The sequence below is a fragment of the Mesoplodon densirostris genome, chromosome X (genome assembly GCF_025265405.1).
Source record: "Mesoplodon densirostris isolate mMesDen1 chromosome X, mMesDen1 primary haplotype, whole genome shotgun sequence".
Lineage (NCBI taxonomy): Eukaryota > Metazoa > Chordata > Mammalia > Artiodactyla > Ziphiidae > Mesoplodon > Mesoplodon densirostris.
In genome coordinates this window covers 108661463-108683795 of record NC_082681.1, presented here as the reverse complement: position 1 = coordinate 108683795, position 22333 = coordinate 108661463, and the positions used below count along the sequence as shown (strand labels likewise).

At 35.9% G+C, this 22333-nt stretch overlaps 1 protein-coding gene across 1 annotated transcript in view; it reads right to left on the bottom strand.

The window, feature by feature from the left end:
• DMD (dystrophin) overlaps positions 1-22333 on the bottom strand; it is a 1698782-nt gene that overhangs the window by 1442198 nt on the left and 234251 nt on the right. The window contains exons 9-10 of the mRNA XM_060087208.1: positions 2362-2463; positions 2128-2235 (exon numbers count right to left, since the gene is read on the bottom strand). Of these exons, the coding sequence (XP_059943191.1) occupies positions 2128-2235; positions 2362-2463 (210 nt within the window). The remainder of the gene's footprint in view (positions 1-2127; positions 2236-2361; positions 2464-22333) is intronic.

The following is a 22333-nucleotide window of genomic DNA, read 5'->3' as shown; positions in this document are numbered from 1 at the left end:
TAAAAAGAGGAAGCGACACCAGAGCTTCCTCTATCTCACTATGTGAGGATACAGCAAGAAGGTGCTGTCTGGAAGCCAGGAAGAGGGCCCTCACCAAGAACCAAATCTTCCAGCACCTTGATCTTGTGCTTCCCAGCTTCCAGCATTGTAAGAAATAAATATCTACTGTTAAGCTACCAGTCTGTGGCATTTTGTTATAACAGCCCAAGCAGACTAAGTCAGGAACTGGGACCAAGAACTGGTGCGCTCTTGTAACAAATACCTGAAAATGCAGAAACAGCTTTGGACTGGTTAATGGGTAGAGGCTGGAAAAGTTTTGAGGTGCATGTTAGAAAAAGCCAAGATTGCCATGAAGATACTCTAAAGGGTAATTCTGGTGAGGACTCAGAAAAGAGAAGAGCTGGAAAGAAAGTTTCCATCTTTTTAGAGAATACATAAATAATCATGAACAGAATGTTGGTATAAATATGGATGGTAAAGGCCATTCTGATGAAGTCTCAGATGGAAAGAAGGAACATATTGGACAAAGGAGACGATCCTTGTTATAAAGTTGCAAAGAACTTGACTGAACTGTGTTAATGTTCTATTATTTTGTGGAAGGTAGAACTTGTGAGTGATGAAATTGGATATTTACCTAAGAAATTTGATGTCTTTAGGAGATATCTAAGCCAAGTGTGGAAGGAACAGCATGCTTTCTCCTGAATGCTTATGGTAAAATGCAAGAAGAGAGAAACTGACTGAAGAAGGAACTGTTAAGCAAAAAGGAACCAGAACTCGTGGATTTGGAAAATTCTCAGCCTATACATATTACAAAAAATGAGAAAGCACAGTTCAGAAGAGAACAGTAAGGGTGTGGTTGATTCACCATTTGATAAGGAGATTAGTGTGGGTGTGAACCAGAGACCTAATCAGACATCTCATCAGAAGCCCGGGATACAGATGGGATATACCAGCAGAAACTGCCAGCTGGGACTAATGGAAACAAAGAAAACTGGATGGATTGAAGGAAGGCTGTGAACATGTGCTATTCCTCAAGAAGAGGGAACAACGATAAAGGTGATTCAGAGATCATCAGAGCTGCCACCCCCACCACAGGCCCAGGAGGTGGGGCTAGTTCCTCCTGGGCTTCAAAGGGTGGGGCCACCTCTCAAGTTTGGGATGCCCCCACCTAGTGCCTCAGGAGCAGCCACCACAGGGAGTCCTGTAGGTGGGGCTGCTGCAGAGAGCCATGGGGGCAAGAAGTGCCCTGTGAAGCTGAAGAGGCAAGGCCACCTTGTGGAATCCTGGGGGTGATGTTGCCACTCCAGTGGTCCTGCAGCACAGAGCATCATTCTAAAGCAGGTTATTCTCATACCTTAAGATCTAACGGAATTGTTCTTACTATGCTTTAGACTTATTTGGGGCCCGTCACCCCTTCCTTCTTTCCTATTTCTTCCTTTTAGAATGGGAATACCTATCCTATACCTGTCACACCACTGTATTTTGGAAGCACATAACTAGTCTGGTTTCACAGGTTCACTGTTGGACAACTCGGCCTCAGGATGAATTATACCTGGAGTCTTATTCATACCTGATTTAGATGATGATGAGACTTAGGACTTCACACTGTACACTGTAGAGATGATGTTGGAACCAGTTAAAACTTTTGAGGCTATTCGTACGGAATGAATGTATTTTGCATGTGAAAAAGACATGAATTTTGGGAGTCCAGGGGTGAAATGATATGGACTAAATGATTGTGTCCCCACAAAATTTATACGTTGAAATCCTACCCCCCATGGTATTAGGACATTGGGCCTTCCTTCGGGAGGTAATTAGGTTTAGATGGGGTTATGATGGTGAAGCTTCCATGCTGGGATTCATGGCCTTATAAGAAGAGACAGAGACACTAGAGTTTCTGTTTACACTATGTGAGGAGAGCAGCCCCAGCTCACTACAATATTATACCTTTCCCTATTTTAATTAAGAAAAGTAACAATATGGTATAATTGAATAGACTGATCTAAGCAAGAACAATGAATATTTCATTTAAGATTTGAAGGAATAGAAAGACCAAATAATGATGTTAGTATAAGCTATCGGGTTGTTTTTTTTTTTAAAGACTATTGAAAGCTAAAAAATACATACAGCCAGTTTTTGAAGACTTGATAACATTTCACTTTGCTCCTTAAAGCCAGTTGTGTGAATCTTGTTCACTGCATCTTCTTTTTCTGAAAGCCATGCACTAAAAAGGCACTGAAAGAAATCAAATAATTCCAAAAGAGAAAAAAGTAATTATTAAAGTACATCATTATATTTTTTCATTTATCCATTTAATATCTCTCCATGACTTTCACTGATATAATATCCCCCACGAGTTACCTGTTCTTCAGTAAAACGTTGCCATTTTAGAAGAATGTCTTGTAAAAGAACCCAGCGATCTTCTGTCCACCTACAGATGTTTGCCCACCGATCTCCCAGTACCTGGGGAAGAGAAAACCCACCACAACATCAGCAAACAATTAATTGTTAACTGAATTTTATTAAAAATGGCATGAATGATTCATAAAAGTATCTAACTTTGAGCCTCCTATTTATACCAGGAGTTGTAAAGAACACCCTGCCAGCTTCTGCTTATAATTAGATAAACGCTGTGCCTTTCGTCGTTAGATTAGTTCACTCTTTCTTTCACCTTACATTGAAAAGCAAAGATACTTACAAGAAGTCTGAAGCAGATATTACACCACTATTTGAAACGTCTCCAGAGTAAATGCAAGCAAAAATATAAATGTAGAATTAAAGAGGATTTTCCATTGATAATATGTGTAATGTGTATCTCTCTTAGGTCTGAAAATACATCACAAAGAATAAAAGTCTGACTACTAAGTAAGATGTCGAAAAAAGACTCTCATTTGAAGCAATCTTGTATAATTTGAATTGCTTAATGTCCTGATTGTAGAAGAAAATTAGTAGTGACTTAACATCATATCCACATGTGAATTTTTAAAGTTAACTGGATTATTATTACAAAGTATTTAAATTCACTATTTCTCTAAACTATTCTAGTGAGAAAACTGTAATATTTCCTGAGTAATAGTTACCCTATCTTTAGCATGTCACTAATATCTATATGCACACACTGTTTTAATATGTAATATAAACCAAGCACCAATGGTTTTTAGATGGAAAAAATATGTTGTGATGATTTCTGTGTAAAGGGAGTGTTTTAAGAAAAGAAATATATCATTAATTTCAACTCCATTAGGATATACTTTAGAGACAGAATTTCAACTTTTTTGACTTTCTCATAAATAATAGAATTATTTTCCCATAGATATTGGATCTCTAGACCTAAAAGTATCTCAAAATATGGACGTCTTATTTTGTATAGAATTACAGCTAGAAAAAATGTTTGTAACTCGTATTTTTTACAAATATACTCAAGTATCTAAGACAAGCCTGATCATAATTTCTACCTTACTTGATGCTACATGTTTGGATTGATCCACCTAGAAAATTTTGATAAATGATTCAAATAATACATGTGTAATAAGCATCATGGCAAAAACCATCTATTCCTAATTAATTCAGAGACCTACCTCATTTTTTAAAAATGTGTTTAATCTAACATCTTTTCAAAAAGGGAGTCTCATACATGGGTAAGGAGTAGGCAATAAACATTTTACCACAATATTAAAATGATCATGGACTCATATGCAGCTCAGTCACAGGTGAGTTTTCAATTTTTCTTCAGAAATGTCAATAAAAATGTTATTGCTTTCAGCATAATGTAACTGATTTTTGTATTTTTTATAGTTTCATTCTCTACTCTATTCCTTTTGAATTACGTTAGTTATGGCAGAAGCCATAGCACTGGAATAGTGATGCAAGATAACCACAGGGAATGTGCTAACGTAACTCAATGAATTCAATATTAGCCATTTAATTATTACAATCAAACATTTGGGTTTTTTTCCTAAAACATATTAGAAGTTCTTTTAGTGAACTTCCTAGTTACCATATCAGGATGCATCAGATAAAATGGCATGTAACATACCTGTTAATGGATTAGTTGTGAAAAAACTAGCTTCAAAGAGAGAAAATCTCACTCCTTAGCCATAAACTACACCATCTGCCTGATTTTATGATGCAGATATAAAAGGCTAAATTGTGGGATGTATATTGCAGGGCTCCAACCTCAGAGGAGATGGGTGTCAAGGGGGTAAGAGATAAACTCATACTGTAGGTAGCACCACCTTCATAAATGAAAGAAAATCAACTAAGGCATCCAAATAGGTATAACATCTTCTCTCTAGTGCTACAAGACACACAAAGGTAGTGTCCACTGAAGTAGCATCTTAGGTTTGTCATCTCATAGATGGATGATTATAATTTATTAATTTTAGTAGGACATCATATAAAACAAATCCACATAAAGACCTCTATACTAGATTGCTTAAGATTAAATTTATAGAAACTCCAAAATATATTGTGATACACTATATACTACAGTTTTTTTCATGATATGAATGAGTTATAAAAAAATAATAAATATTATTTTAGGTACAGAGTCAACCTAGTTAAAAAAACTATTTTAAGAATATTATTTCTGTCAACAGATGAATAGATAATGAAATTCTTCCATTTGCAACAACATGGATAGGCTTGGAGGGCATTATGCTAAATGAAATAAGTCAAAGAAAGACAAATACTGTATGATATAACTTATATGTGTACTCTAAAAAATACATAAAACTAGTGAATTTAACAAAAAAGACGCAGACTCATAGATATAGAGAACAAACTAGTGTTTACCAGTGGGGAGAGGGGAAGGGCATTACAGGGGTAGGGGATTAAAAGGTACAAACTATTAGGTATAAAATAAGCTACAGGGATATACTGTACAAAACAGGGAATACAGCCAGTACTTTATAATAAGTATAAATGGAGTATAACCTTTAAAATTGTGAATCACTATACTGTACAACTGTAACTTACATATTATTGTACATCAACTATACTTCAATAAAAAAGGAAGAAAAAAAGATTAGTATTAAAAGTGACCTTTGTATTCAAATAATAATAGATAACTGATAATTCATTGAAGCAGGTTTATAATTCAGTCAATATTTAACTAATAGTTAATGATAAGCTCCAATTCATTCATTCACCAATCATGAATTTATTTAAGTAACAAATATTTATTGAACATAAACTATGTGCCCAAAATTAACAGAATAAAGATGTTATGGACTGAATTGTGTCTGCCTAAAATTCATATGTTAAAGCCCTATTGCCCTCTACCCCAGCATGTGACTGTATTAGAAGACAGGACCTTGATAGGCAGGGCCTTTAAAGAGGGCTTTTACATTCTCCAGGATAGATCATATCTTGGGTCACAAATCAAGCCTTGGTAAATTTAAGAAAATTGAAATTGTATCAAGTATCTTTTCCGACCACAATGCTATGAGACTAGACATCAATTACAGGAAAATATCTGTAAAAAATACAAACACATGGAGGCTAAACAATACACTACTCAATAACGAAGTGATCACTGAAGAAATCAAAGAGGAAATTAAAAAATACCTAGAAACAAATGACAATGGAGACACGACAACCCAAAACCTATGGGATGCAGCAAAAGCAGTTCTAAGGGGGAAGTTTATAGCAATACAATCCCACCTTAAGAAACAGGAAACATTTCGAGTAAACAACCTGACCCTGCACCTAAAGCAATTAGAGAAAGAAGAACAAAAAACCCCCAAAGCTAGCAGAAGGAAAGAAATCATAAAGATCAGATCAGAAATAAATGAAAAAGAAATGAAGGAAACGATAGCAAAGATCAACCAAACTAAAAGCTGGTTCTTTGAGAAGATAAACAAAATTGACAAACCATTAGCCAGACTCATCAAGAAAAGAAGGGAGAAGACTCAAATCAATAGAATTAGAAATGAAAAAGGAGAAGTAACAACTGACACTGCAGAAATACAAAAGATCATGAGAGATTACTACAAGCAACTCTATGCCAATAAAATGGACAACCTGGAAGAAATGGACAAATTCTTAGAAATGCACAACCTGCCAAGACTGACTCAGGAAGAAATAGAAAATATGAATAGACCAATCACAAGCACTGAAATTGAAACTGTGATTAAAAATCTTCCATCAAACAAAAGCCCAGGACCAGATGGCTTCACAGGCGAATTCTATCAAACATTTAGAGAAGAGCTAACACCCATCCTTCTCAAACTCTTCCAAACAATTTCAGAGGAAGGAACACTCCCAAACTCATTCTACGAGGCCACCATCACCTTGATACCAAAACCAGGCAAGGATGTCACAAAGAAAGAAAACTACAGGCCAATATCACTGATGAACATAGATGCAAAAATCCTCAACAAAATACTAGCAAATAGAATCCAACAGCACATTAAAAGGATCATACACCATGATCAAGTGGGGTTTATTCCAGGAATGCAAGGATTCTTCAATATACGCAAATCAATCAATGTGATACACCATATTAACAAGTTGAAGGAGAAAAACCATATGATCATCTCAATAGATGCAGAGAAAGCTTTCGACAAAATTCAACACCCATTTATGATAAAAACCCTGCAGAAAGTAGGCATAGAGGGATCTTTCCTCAACATAATAAAGGCCATATATGACAAACCCACAGCCAACATTGTCCTCAATGGTGAAAAACTGAAACCATTTCCACTAAGATCAGGAACAAGACAAGGCTGCCCACTCTCACCACTCTTATTCAACCTAGTTTTGGAAGTTTTAGCCACAGCAATCAGAGAAGAAAAGGAAATAAAAGGAATCCAAATCGGAAAAGAAGAAGTAAAGCTGTCATTGTTTGCAGATGACATGATACTATACATAGAGAATCCTAAAGATGCTACCGAAAAACTACTAGAGCTAATCAATGAATTTGGTAAAGTAGCAGGTTACAAAATTAATGTACCGAAATCTCTGGCATTCCTGTACACTAATGATGAAAAATCTGAAAATGAAATCAAGAAAACACTCCCATTTACCATTGCAACAAAAAGAATAAAATATCTAGGAATAAACCTACCTAAGGAGACAAAAGACCTGTATGCAGAAAATTATAAGACACTGATGAAAGAAATTAAAGATGATACAAACAGATGGAGAGATATACCATGCTCCTGGATTGGAAGAATCAATATTGTGAAAATGACTCTACTACCCAAAGCAATCTACAGATTCAATGCAATCCCTATCAAACTACCACTGGCATTTTTCACAGAACTAGAACAAAAAATTTCAAAATTTGTTTGGAAAAACAAAAGACCCCGAATAGCCAAAGCAATCTTGAGAACGAAAAAAGGAGCTGGAGGAATCAGGCTCCCTGACTTCAGACTATACTACAAAGCTACAGTAATTAAGACAGTGTGGTACTGGCATAAAAACAGAAAGATAGATCAGTGGATCAGGATAGAAAGCCCAGAGATAAACCCACGCACATATGGCCAACTTATCTTTGATAAAGGAGGCAGGAATGTACAGTGGAGAAAGGACAGCCTCTTCAATAAGTGGTGCTGGGAAAACTGGACAGGGACATGTAAAAGTATGAGATTAGATCATTCCCTAACACCATACACAAAAATAAGCTCAAAATCGATTAAAGACTTAAATGTAAGGCCAGAAACTATCAAACTCTTAGAGGAAAACATAGGTAGAACACTCTATGACATAAATCACAGCAAGATCCTTTTGGACCCACCTCCTAGAGAAATGGAAATAAAAATAAAGATAAACACATGGGACCTAACGAAACTTCAAAGCTTTTGCACAGCCAAGGAAACCATAAACAAGACCAAAAGACAACCCTCAGAATGGGAGAAAATATTTGCAAATGAAGCAACTGACAAAGGATTAATCTCCAAAATTTATAAACAGCTCATGCAGCTCAATAGCAAAAAAACAAACAACCCAATCCAAAAATGGGCAGAAGACTTAAATAGGCATTTCTCCAAAGAAGATATACAGACTGCCAACAAACACATGAAAGAATGCTCAACATCATTAATCATTAGAGAAATGCAAATCAAAACTACAATGAGATATCATCTCACACCAGTCAGAATGGCCATCATCAAGAAATCTAGAAACAATAAATGCTGGAGAGGGTGTGGAGAAAAGGGAACACTCTTGCACTGCTGGTGGGAATGTGAATTGGTACAGCCACTATGGAGAACAGTATGGAGGTTCCTTAAAAAACTAAAAATAGAACTACCATATGATCCAGCAATCCCACTACTAGGCATATACCCTGAGAAAACCATAATTCAAAAAGAGACATGTACCAAAATGTTCATTGCAGCTCTATTCACAATAGCCCGGAGCTGGAAACAACCTAAGTGTCCATCATCGGATGAATGGATAAAGAAGATGTGGCACATATATACAATGGAATATTACTCAGCCATAAAAAGAAACGAAACTGAGCTATTTGTAATGAGGTGGATAGACCTAGAGTCTGTCATACAGAGTGAAGTAAGTCAGAAAGAGAAAGACAAATACCGTATGCTAACACATATATATGGAATATAAGAAAAAAAATGTCATGAAGAACCTAGGGGTAAAACGGGAATAAAGACACAGACCTACTTGAGAATGGACTTGAGGATATGGGGAGGGGGAAGGGTAAGCTGTGACAAAGCGAAAGAGAGGCATGGACATATATACACTACCAAACGTAGGGTAGACAGATAGTGGGAAGCAGCCGCAGAGCACAGGGAGATCAAGATCAGTTCGGTGCTTTGTGACTGCCTGGAGGGGAGGGATGGGGAGGGTGGGAGGGAGGGAGATGCATGAGGGAGGGGATGTGGGAACAGATGTATATGTATGACTGATTCACTTTGTTATAAAGCAGAAACTAATAAAAAAAATAGAAAATAAATAAATAAATAAATAAAGAAAGAAATAAAGAGGGCTTTTAAATTAAAATGAGGCTGTTAGGGTGGGCTCTAATTCAATCTGACAAATGTCCTTATAAGAAGAGGAAATCTGGATACACAGAAAGACACTACGGATGTGTTAACACAGAGGAGAGACCATGTGCGGACAATGAGAAGGCCGCCGCCTGCAAGCCAAGGAGAGAGGCCTCAAAAAACCAAACCTGCCAATACTTTGATCTTAGACTTCTAGACTCCAGAACTGTGAGAAAATATATTTCTGTTGTTTAGGGCACCCAATCTCTGGCATTTTGTCATGGCACAGCTAACAAACTACATAAGACAAATTTAAGAGAGGCTGATTCCATGGCACTGCAAAATGTCTCACAAAACTAAAGTTGTTACAGGTAAAGATGTACGTATTACCATGGGAAAATTCTAGAGAATACATTTCAATTACTAGAGTAAAATGAATTTAAATTGTTCAAATGGAGCAGAGTTTTAATAATGTATTGTGACAACTTCTCAAATACAAGTATGCTATCACTTTGTGATTTTGTATCTTATGTGGGGAAGATAAAAATATCTAGAGCCAAACCACTTGGATTCAAGTCTTAGGTCAATCAATTGCTTGGATTACCAATGTGTGTATGTCTTTTCAAATTACGAAAACATTTTAAATCCATAAATTCTTGTAATAATACCAGCAATTCTTTATCTCTCCCTGCTCAATGAAATCAAGTGGCTTTTTCAAGAAATTTATGGCTAAATAATTTAATGTCTCTCAAAGAAAATAATCATACCAACCACTTAAAGAATTGCTTCAAATATTAAACAAGATCATGTACTGAAAAGCAGTTTTAATTTGAACTGAGTTATACAAGTGTCGGTGGTTATTTACATTTTGCTTGATCATAGTATTTATATCGAACCTTCTATGAACCACCAAGGTGAACTATTTTACTCACTCTAGAAAAGTACTTATTAAATCTTTACAGATAGACCTTTAAATTCCAGTATATTCTTTTTTAAACATTTCCAACACAAGAGAGCATACATATCCTTCAGTAACACATTCTACTGCCTAAATCTATCTTACTCTCAGAACAATCTCAATGAACTGAATCTAAGTCTCTTTTGTTACAATGTAAGCATGGTTCTTTTTACTGGTCTCAGTGAAATTAGATAACCAAATTAGAAATTGCTTGCTCATATGCTGTACATGTCTGCCCACAGGTAGATTTTTGCAATGCCATATGCACAAATATAAATAGATGTACACAGTGCTTGAATTTATAGATTTACCTGTTTATCACTTAGAAATGCTGACCTTAATTTGAATTACAAAGGTTGGAACTAAGCAATTGTTGGATTATCAGTCAGCTTTTATAATCACTCAGAGATGCTAGTACCTATCTCTGCCTGAATGGATGTAACCACACTGTTAGACAACTACAAGAGATTGGATCAAATGGAATTGACAGGAAGCTAAAAAACTTTTTTTAAATCACTATATTAGGATTAGAAATCTCTTCTCTAGAGAAAAAAAAATCAGTCTTTCTCTGAGTTTCCATTTAAGTATATGAATCCCTTGAGCTTTTCGGAATAATGCATATTTTTGTAAGCTAGGTAAGCATTATGCACATAAATGAAAAATGAATTATAATGTCTCATGAAGTGATAAGAAGAAATTAATTTGTATTTATGTCCTCATTTTGTCTCAGCAGTAAGAGAAGCAAAAGGTCAGTTCACTTACTCTAACACATTTTCATGGACTAAATCACAACTCCATTATCATCTAGGCTCACATCCGCAATGGGGAGGATTTTTCCCTCCCATTTAATTCACATCTCATATTGTTAAACATGCCAGGGACATTTCTCATCTGAATTCATTTGTTTGGTTGAGTTGGTTTTTCAAAGCAAAAGTGAAAAATGGCTATCAAAAGAACATTTGGATAAAAGCAAGTAAGGAAAATTTGACAAGCCTGAGAGGTAAAACTTAAGTACCTTGACCCTTGAATTTATTGAAGCCAGTGATAGAAAGTGAAAGCTAAACTGCATCCAGCAAGATTGGCATTAAGAGACAAAGTGTCCCCAAGAGTATGTCCACTAAGGAAGAAACAATTATGTGCCATGGACCACACAATGCAGCAGCAACTGAGATTTATAAGAGAGGGAGGCAGCAGGCAGCAAGCAACCCATCTCCTTTTATTGTAGTTTCAGACCCTGAAATGTACTCCTCAGCTAAATGAATTTTATGTGTAATGAGCCATCTGAAAAATAATTTATTTCTTGCTCTTTCTTTCTTACTTTATAAACAACTATACAGTTAAAAAGGATTAGCAACTTCATCTTACTGATGGTGAAATGGAAATAACATCAAATAACGTGTTGAAAGAAATAAAGCACCCATTATGAGGCTAGAAATGGGGCAGAGTATTACTGACTAATGTTTAGCCAAGTCTATGATTTGGCTAAACATGTTTTTTACAAACTGCTAACTGAAGTAGTATACTATAAAATTGCGTGTCTTAAAGCTTCACTGTCTAACGTATGGTCCAGGGTGGAAAAACATCTTGTGATGTATTAGGGAACACTTACTGGAGGTTTCTCTGAAAATATCATTTTTACGTCTGTTTAAATGATCCTGTACTAACTCCTGACTGAATTCAAGGAACTCCTGTCACTTCTAATGGTGCAGTTTACAGATGAGGAAACTGACACTCAGATGGGTTAAGTAACTTATCTAAGGCCAGAGAGGACAAAGGATTGAGTATCTGGGATTTGACCTCAGATCTGTCTGGCTACACGTCCATGCTCTTTCACAATGCCATTCACTCAATAGAGCATTCAACATAAAAAAAAAATCTATATATATATATATATGCCTTGTGATTTGTGCTACAAAGCATACAGTGAGATATACAGATGCTGAATCCTTTTTGAGTCTTTTCATATTTAATTTTAGCAGGAGTTTCACTAGATTTAACTAAATATTTTATCTAACCTACTTGACAAAGATTTGAAGCCTCCTGTTACACTTTGATCTAAAAAATTTTTGACATTTTAACTGCGTATTTGTTTAAAATGTGTTTTAAAAATCAAAAATACTTACACTTCTAGATCAAGAACATGTGCTCTTTGCAAGGACTTATTTTTAAAAGGTAAATATGACTGTCTGATTCCTTCATGAAATTCTGCCTTAGTGATCATGCTAAAAGCATAGTGAGATTTTTAACTTGAAGAAGCATCTTCTTCTGTGCTATGAGAATCAGTTCCATGTATTATTTATTTTTATGAGTTTATAAAGTGCTAATGAATAAATCTGGAAAGGCCCTATTGTTGTTGTTGCTGTTATTATTTGCAGGCTATTATTTAATGTTCTGTGGCAGCTTAATAAACTCTATACTCTCCAGCTCCCACCAGTCTATTCAATTGGGATACCAGAAAATAAAGAGCAGGAGTCCTAAGGAGCATTCCAAGCATGACAGTGTTCTTTCCAGCATTCATCACATTCCCAGGCATTCCTTGGTAGCTTGAAGTTTTACTGTTCCTTATTGTTTTATGCCTCCAAGTCTCTGAACTTCTTGAGGAGGGCCCCCCCTTACCCTTGTGCTTAATGTCTCGTGTAGTAATACATGCATTTCACATAGTATATGAATGTCTCAAAGCTGAATACCACCACTGTAGTTATCAATACAGGGCTTTTCTCCCAAGTAGTGTCTTAAAACCCCCCTTTATTTCCCTTTCTTCTTCATTAAATACCTGTCTACCAGTATTTTATGGTAATGGCATGACTATTTGTGGTGAATTTCAAGACCCATAGGAGATGAGTCACATGTGAATTCCTTGTACCCTCTACCTCAAATTCTAAATCTTTAATACTTAAAATGGGCATTAGGGCCTCCCTGGTGGCGCAGTGGTTAAGAGTCCGCCTGCTGATGCAGGGGATACGGGTTCGTGCCCCGGTCTGGAAGGATCCCATATGCCGCGGAGCGGCTGGGCCCGTGAGCCATGGCCGCTGGGCCTGCGCATCCGGAGCCTGTGCTCCGCAACGGGAGAGGCCACAACAGTGAGAGGCCCACATAACGCAAAAAGGAAAAAAAATAAAAAATAAATAATAATAATAATAATAATAATCTCACTGTACTAGAGTATGCAGCACAAAAATAAAAGAAAATTTAATAAAATGAATGATTGGAAAGGGAGAAATAAAACTGACATTAATCACAAACCACCTGGATATATGTACATCTGAGTGATACTACAGATAAACTACTCAAGTTAATAAGCAAAGTAAGCATGATCTGTGGATACAAGGCTAAGGAATAAAAATCAAGGTGTACTTCTCAATATCAGCAACAAAAAATAAAAAATGAAAAACTTTAAAAGATACCATTTATAACAAGAGCAAAACTATCAAAAACCTAGTAATAAATTGCATAAAAAGTCTAAGACTCACTATCATGAAAACCACAAAAACATTATTTAGAGAAAATAAAGACCTAGATAAATGGAAGACTATTTCATATTCATGAACTGAAATACTTTACATAATAAAGATATTAATTTACTACAAATTGATCTATATATTCAGTGAAATCCAATTAAAACCAAAGCAGTTGTGTTTTCCTTTTTTGTTTTTTTTTTTGAGGGGGTGGTGACAAGCTGATTCTAAAATTTATTTGGAAAGCAAATGAATAAAAGTAGCAACATAACCTTTAAAAAGGAGAAAATAAATATGAAGGGCTTACACAGGCCAAGATAGACTTAGTGTTCCCCTTAGCTTCCCTAAACTTTAGACTATAGGCCCCAACCTCTCTTTGCTTAGAGCACTTACTTTGGAAAGAGGATGTAAAATTTTTAATCTGCCCCTTTGAGATGTAAATAGTCTACAACCCAAGAATATCTTTCTCAAGGACCTATTAGCCATCCCTTTGAAATGTAATTATCAAGAAAGATAGGGCCTGTCTTCCAGACTCTGTGGGAGGGTAGGAGCCTAACTTTGATAAGGGACAATTAGCAAACACAAAATAGCATAATCACATTGACCATCCAACCTCTTAATGTCCTCCAATCTTTTTATGCTAGCTCATCCCAGCACTTACAAATTCTCCCACCTTTTGTTCAGTGGAACTGAGTTCATTCTGTCTCCCCTGTTGCAACAGTCTTGATCCATAACTGCAATCATCTTGAATAAATATTTTCTTGCCTGTTATACCATCTGGTACAATTTTTATTTTACAATACTACCAGATATTAAAATCAGTATAAATCTATAGCAATTAAGACAATGTGGCATTGACATAAGTATAGGCAAATGTACAAACAGAACTTATTAGAGGGACTTCCCTGGTGGTCCAGTGGTAAAGAATCTGCCTTCCAATGCAGGCAAAGCAGGTTCAGTCCCTGGTCGGGGAACTAAGATCCCACATGCTGCAGGGCAACTAAGCCCGTGCGTCACAACTACAGAGCCCACGTGCTCTGGAGCCCATGCGCCACAGCTATAGAGAGAAAACCCACACACCACAACTAGAGAGAAGCCCGCACCCCGCAACAAACAGCCTGCGCCACAATGAAAGATCCTGCGTGCCACAACTAAGACCCAACACTGCCAAAAATAAATGAATGAATGAATACATACATAAATAAAATATACATATAAAAAAGGCCGAATGACTTTTTTAAAAAAAAGAACTTATTAAATCCATAAAGTGAGCCATGCATGTATAGGCATTTGACTAAAGGTGACACTGCCGAACATTGTTTGCAATAAATCATGCTACTTCAATTGAGTCTAAATAGGAAAAATGGACATTCATCCCTTTCTCACACCATAAATACGAGATGGAATGTAATATGAAAGGTCAAAGAATACAGTAACTATATGGCAACCCAGGAGAATATCTTCTAGGTCGTAGAGTAGGAAATGTTACTTTTAAACTCAGAACAAAAATACACTAACCATAACAGAAAATATTGAAGTGGGGTATAATGAATTTAAAACTTCTGTTTATTAAAGTAGTGATTCATTAAGGAGTAAAAAGGCAAGTTACTTAGATTAAAAAAAAAGAAAGGAAATGTGTACTACAGGTAACCAACAAAGGACTACAATCCAGAATATATATTTTGAAATAACTACAGCAAATCAGTAAGAGAAATATAGACAATTCAACAGAAAAATAGGCATTTCCAAAAAGAGATCTTTCAAATAACCAGTAAACAAGTGAAAGTGTTCCACCTCATTAGTCATCAGTACATGCAAGTTAAAACGAGAAATGTCATTATACAGCCACCAGAAAGACTCAAGTTAAAAATCTGACAATTTGAAGTACTGAAGAAGATGCAGAGCAATTTGTACCTTAATTCACTACTGATGAGAGTATAACTTTATACATCAACTTTGGAAAACTCTTTGGTAATACCTATAAAGTTAAAGATACATATACTCAATGATCCAGCGATTCCAATCCTGGCTGTATATCCAATATAAAAGGCTACAAATATTCACTGAAAGATATGTACAATTATTTTCAAAGAAGAATTATTTGTAATGGTCCCAAACTGGAAACAATCCACATTTTCATAACAGTAGATTGCATAATTAAACAGTGATATAGTTATTAAAAAAGAAAATTAATGAACTAATGCTATATGCAACATGGATGAATCTCACAAACATAATGTTGAGTGGAAAAAGTCAGTTACATATATATATAAATATATATATATTTATATATATATAATGCAATTCCATTTACATCAAGTTAAATATACAGCAAAATTAATCTGAGGTATTATAAATCAGGTTAGAGGTTACCTTTGAGGAGGTGGGACCAGTTTATGACTATGATAGGGCTTGATGGGCTTTTTGCTTGTTGGTAACATAATACTTTTTTTTTTTTTTTTGCGGTACACGGGCCTCTCACTGTTGTGGCCTCTCCCGTTGTGGAGCACAGGCTCTGGACGCGCAGGCTCAGCGGCCATGGCTCACGGGCCCAGCCGCTCCGCGGCACGTGGGATCTTCCCGGACCGGGGCACGAACCCGTGTCCCCTGCATTGGCAGGCAGACTCTCAACCACTGCGCCACCAGGTAAGCCCCATAATACCTTTTTATCTGGGTGTGGAACAATTGGGTATGCGACGTCTTCAAGCTGTAATTATGATTTGTGTACTTTTCACAGTACTCCAATTAAAAGAACTGTGCCATAGTATAAAGTTTAGATTTTTTTCAGAGACGAACAGGGTCAGAATTCTCTTTAGATCATATGAGAACTAACACTTAATATTCATAAAGAATATTATCATTCTAACATACCTGCATATATATTCCCTCTGTAATAATCTTCTCAAGGTCATATAGTAATTTTCTCCTATGAAATTGAGAGATTAGGACAAAGCCCAGGCTGAGGTATCACACAGATCTGGGTACCAGTCCCAGCTCTGCCACTCACAAACTACATGAACTTGGATTTAGCTTCATTATGCATAGCCTTTTTCACTTGTGAAATAGAGCTAGCTTTACATACAAACTATATACAATTCTTGGAAAATAATGAGCATACAAAAGTGCTAATAATTATAATTACTGCTTCATGGGCAACAGTTGTTGACACTTGGCTTAGTGAAATTATTCCTACCACATTTAAAGTTATTTTTATTTTAAACATGCTTTTTATTCACCAAATATAAAATTAGAAACTAGAGAGACATCAAAATATTTTCATCCATATTCTTCTTCATAAATAACCCTTATTTCTTAATTCTATAGGATTTAACATTTCATAGCCTTTTTATTCTACCCTAATTATCCCAAAGGTACGTACTACAAACACTTTTAGTTCCATATCCCATTTGCAAGCCATTACAGACGAGGTGACATTATAGCCTTTCTGAACAATCACTTCTTAGTAGACTATTTTCCTTCCAAACAACAGAGGCATAATCAGGGTGCAGAGATAGCACGAAAAAGGGAGTGGTCATCACTATATAGAAAGACCAGCTTCACAGATGAAAATTTGAACTGAGTTTGCTACATGAAATAGGACTTTTCCAAGCATACATGATGAAGATGAGTATTCTGAGTGACAGGAATAGCATGTACAAAGACAGTGAGTGACAGAGTACCAGAAATAGCTTGTAGGAAGAGGATGTAGGTTGAGGGATATGAGGGGTGTAAGAGGAGATAAGTATTGAGAGACAGGTGGGGGACATCACTTATTCACTGTAGGCCTAACTGATGAGACTCTCTAGAAGACAGTAAGTTACTTAGGATTTTAGCATAGGAGAAACTCTATTATATAGGCTCTTGAAATTCCACACTGACTTCAATACGGAGATTGGATTGAAGCGAGAAAAGAATGTAGGCAAGGACTTCCAGGGGTTGAAGATACGGGCTTTACTTTGGAAAACAGTAACAAGAACAAGGATGAAACACTGAATATGAGAGACAGTTAAGCAATGTTGTGAGTGATTACATTAGAGGGCTCACAAGAGATAGGAAAGGGATGTGTCTGGAATGCCTCCAGGTTTCTGGTACAGGCGTCAAGGTGAATGGCGGTGCAATAACAAAAATGGGGGAGTCAGTAAAAGAAGCAAGTTTAGAGGGAAGTAGGACACAGTGAGTTAAGTTTCACCTTGCTGTGTTTGAGGTGCATTTTGAACTTTAAGGGGTATATATCCAGCAGAAAATGGGAGAGAAGAAATTGCACTCAGGAAAAGAGGTATGGGCAGAAGACATACAGGCTTATCAACTTGTGCCTGTTTTGGATAGTACAACCTTCTGAAGTGAAACAGAGAAAATGTCTTCCTTTTTCAACAAGATAAAACTGCTCACATGTCCCTTATCTATACTTAGGTTTTTCTTAAAATTAAGTAACACCTGGTTCTACAAACATTCTTTACAGGATGTCACAATCCCTGAAAAATTCAGCTAAGATACTAAAAGTGTATTCAAACTATCATAATTATTTGTCTTTATAATCTGGACATTGTGCCACATCCAAGATTGCACTAATTTACTAAGAATCTATATCATCTTGCTTTGATTTAATCTTAAATTTGTGTCCAAGTAACGTCGGTTAGTGTCTCTCTCTCTCTATTTCTCTCTCTCTTTCTCTCTCTCCCCCAAATATATATATATATATATATATATATATATATATATATATATATATATACACACATATATATGTATATATATATACACATACATCCATATGTATGGAGAAAATGTAAATGTATATATGTACATATACATACATTTGTATAAATGGATACTTACATTTATATATAGGTTTATGTTCATATGTATGGATGGGAATTCAGATCTTTATTATCAAAAATTTAATTAACTTAAAGATACTGCTTTTCTTTAATTTTTATTTTATTTATTTTTTTATACAGCAGGTTCTTATTAGTCATCAATTTTATACAAATCAGCGTATACATGTCAATCCCAACCTCCCAATTCATCACACCACCACCACCACCCCCCGCCACCTTCCCCCCACCGGTGTCCATACGTCTGTTCTCTACATCTGTGTCTCAATTTCTGCCCTGCAAACCAGTTCATCTGTACCATTTTTCTAGGTTCCACATATATGTGTTAATATACGATATTTGTTTTTCTCTTTCTGACTTACTTCACTCTCTATGACTGTCTCTAGATTCATCCACCTCTCTACAAATGACTCAATTTTGTTCATTTTTATGGCTGAGTAATATTCCATTGCATATATGTACCACATCTTCTTTATCCATTCATCTGCCAATGGGCATTTTGGTTGCTTCCACGACCTGGCTATTGTAAATAGCGCTGCAATGAATATTGGGGTACATGTGTCTATTTGAATTATGGTTTTCTCTGGGTATATGCCCAGTAGTGGGAATGCTGGGTCATATAGTAGTTCTATTTTTAGTTTTTTAAGGAAACTCCATACTGTTCTCCATAGTGGCTGCATCAATTTACATTCACACCAACAGTGCAAGAAGGTTCTCTTTTCTCCACACCCTCTCCAGCATTTGTTCTTTGTAGATTTTCTGATGATGCCCATTCTAACTGGTGTGAGGTGATACCTCATTGTAGTTTTGATTTGCATTTCTCTCATAATTAGTGATGCTGAGCAGCTTTTCATATGCTTCTTGGCCATCTGTATGTGTTCCTTGGAGAAACATCTATTTAGGTCTTCTGTGCATTTTTGGATTGGTTTTTTTGTTTTTTTGATATTGTGCTGCATGAGCTGTTAATATATTTTAGAGATTAAGCCTTTGTCCGTTGATTCGTTTGCAAATATTTTCTCTCATTCTGAGGGTTATCTTTTTGTCTTGTTTATGGTTTCCTTTGCTGTGCAAGAGCTTTTACGTTTCATTAGGTCCCATTTGTTTATTTTCCTTTTTATTTCCATTACTCTAGGAGGTTGATCAAAAAAGATGTTGCTGTGATTTATGTCAAAGAGTGTTCTTCCTAAGTTTTCCTCTAAGAGTCTTATAGTGTCCAGTCTTACATTTAGGTCTCTAATCCATTTTGAGTCTATTTTTGTGCATGGTGTTAGGGAGTGTTCTAATTTCTTTCTTTTACATGTAGCTGTCCAGTTTTCCCAGGACCACTTATCGAAGAGACTGTCTTTTCTCCATTGTATATCCTTGCCTCCTTTATCATAGCTAAGTTGACCATAGGTGCATGGGTTTATCTCTGGGTTTTCTATCCTGTTCCATTGATCTATGTTTCTGTTTTTGTGCCAGTACCACATTGTCTTGATTACAGTGGGTTTGTAGTATAGTCTGCAGTCAGGGAGTCTGATTCCTCCAGCTCCGTTTTTTTTGCTAAAGACTGCTTTGGCTATTCAGGGTCTTTTGGGTCTCCATACAAATTTTAAGACTTTTTGTTCTAGTTCTGTAAAAAATGCCTTTGGTAATTTGACCAGGATTTCACTGAACCTGTAGATTGCTTTGGGTAGGATAGTCATTTTAACAATATTGATTCTTCCAATCCAAGAACATGGTATATCTCTCCATCTGTTTGTATCATATTTAATTTCTTTCATCAGTGTCTTATAGGTTTCTGCATACAGGTGTCTTGTCTCCCTAGGTAGGTTTATTCCTAGATATTTTATTCTTTTTGTTGCAATGGTAAATGAGAGTGTTTCCTTAATTTCTCTTTCAGATTTTTCATCATTAGTGTATAGAAATGCAAGAGATTTCTGTGCATTAATTTTGTATCCTGCAACTTTACCAGATTCACTGATTAGCTCTAGTAGTTTTCTGGTGGCCCCTTAGGATTCTCTATGTATAGTATCATTTCATCTGGAAACAGTGACAGCTTTACTTCTTCTTTTCCAATTTGTATCCCTTTTATTTCTTTTTCTTCTCTGATTGCCGTGGCTAAAACTTCCAAAACTATGTTGAATAATAGTGGTGAGAGTGGACATCCTTGTCTTGCTCCTGATCTTCGAGGAAATGATTACAGTTTTTCACCATTGAGAATAATGTTTGCTGTGGGTTTGCTGTACATGGCCTTTATTATGTTGAGTTAGGTTTTTCCCTCTGTGCCCACTTTCTGGAGAGTTTTAATCATAAATAGGTATTGAATTTTTTCAAAAGCTTTTTCTGCATCTATTGAGATCATCATATGCTGTTTCTTCTTCAATTTGTTAATTTGGTATATCACCTTGATTGATTTGCATATATTGAAGAATCCTTGCATCCCTGGGATAAATCCCACTTGATCATGGTGTATGATCCTTTTAATGTGCTGTTGGATTCTGTTTTCCAGTATGTTGTTGAGGATTTTTGCATCTATGTTCATCAGTGATATTGGTCTAGTTTTCTCTCTTTGTGACATCTTTGTCTGGTTTTGGTATCAGGGTGATGGTGGCCTCATAGAATAAGTTTGGGAGTGTTCCTCCCTCTGCTATATTTTGGAAGAGTTTGTGAAGGATAGGTGTTAGCTCTTCTCTAAATGTTTGATAGAATTCGCCTATGAAGCTATCTGGTCCTGGGCTTTTGTTTGTTGGAAGATTTTTAATCACAGTTTCAATTTCAGTGCTTGTGATTGGTCTGTTTATATTTTCTATTTCTTCCTGGTTCAGTCTCAGAAGGCTGTGCTTTTCTAGGAATTTTTCCATTTCTTCCATGTTATCCATTATATTGACATACAGTAGCATGTAGTAATCTCTCATGATCCTTTGTATTTCTGCAGTGTCAGTTGTTACTTCTCCTTTTTCCTTTCTAATTCTACTGATTTTAGCCTTCTCACTCTTTTTCTTGATGAGCCTGGCTAATGGTTTATCAATTTTGTTTATCTTCTCAAAGAACCAGCTTTTAGTTTTACTGATCTTGGCTATTGTTTTCCTTGTTTCTATTTCATTTGTTTCTGTTCTGGTCTTTATGATTTCTTTCCTTCTACTAACTTTGGGTTTTGTTTGTTCTTCCTTCTCTAGTTCCTTTAGGTGTAAGGTTAGACTGCTGATTTGAGATTTTTCTCGTTTCTTGAGGTAGTCTTGTATTGCTATAAACTTCCCTCTTAGAACTGCTTTTGCTGCATCTCATAGGTTTTGGATCGTCGTGTTTTCATTGTCATTTGTCCCTAGGTAATTTTTAATTTCTGCCTTGATTTCTTCAGTGATCTCTTGGTTATTTAGTAACGTATTGTTTAGATTCCATGTGTTTGTGTTTACATGTTTTTCCCTGTAATTGATTTCTAATCTCATAGTCTTGTAGTCAGAAAAGATGCTTGATATCATTTTAATTTTCTTAAATTTACTGAGGCTTGATTTGTGACCCAAGATGTGATCTATCCTGGAGAATGTTCCGTGCGCACTTGAGAAGAAAGTGTAATCTGCTGTTTTTGGATGGAATGTCCTATAAATATCAATTAAATCTATCTGGTCTATTGTGTCCTTTAATGCTTGTGTTTCCTTATTAATTTTCTGTTTGGATGATCTATCCATTGGTGTAAGTGAGGTGTTAAAGTCCCTTACTATTATTGTGTTACTGTCGATTTTCTCTTTTATAGCTGTTAGCAGTTGCCTTATGTATTGAGGTGCTCCTATGTTGGGTACATATATATTTATAATTGTTATATCTTCTTCTTGGATTGATCCCTTGATCATTACGTAGTGCCCTTCCTTGTCTCTTGTAACATTCTTTATTTTAAACTCTATTTTAGCTGATATGAGTATTGCTACTGCAGCTTTCTTTTGATCTCCATTTGCATGGAATATCTTTTTCCATCCCCTCACTTTCAGTCTGTATGTGTCCCTAGGTCTGAAGTGGGTCTCTTGTAGACAGCATATATATATGGGTCTTGTTTTTGTATCCATTCAGCGAGCCTGTGTCTTTTGGCTGGAGCATTTAATCCATTCATGTTTAAGGTAATTATTGATATGTGTGTTCCTATTACCATTTTCTTAATTA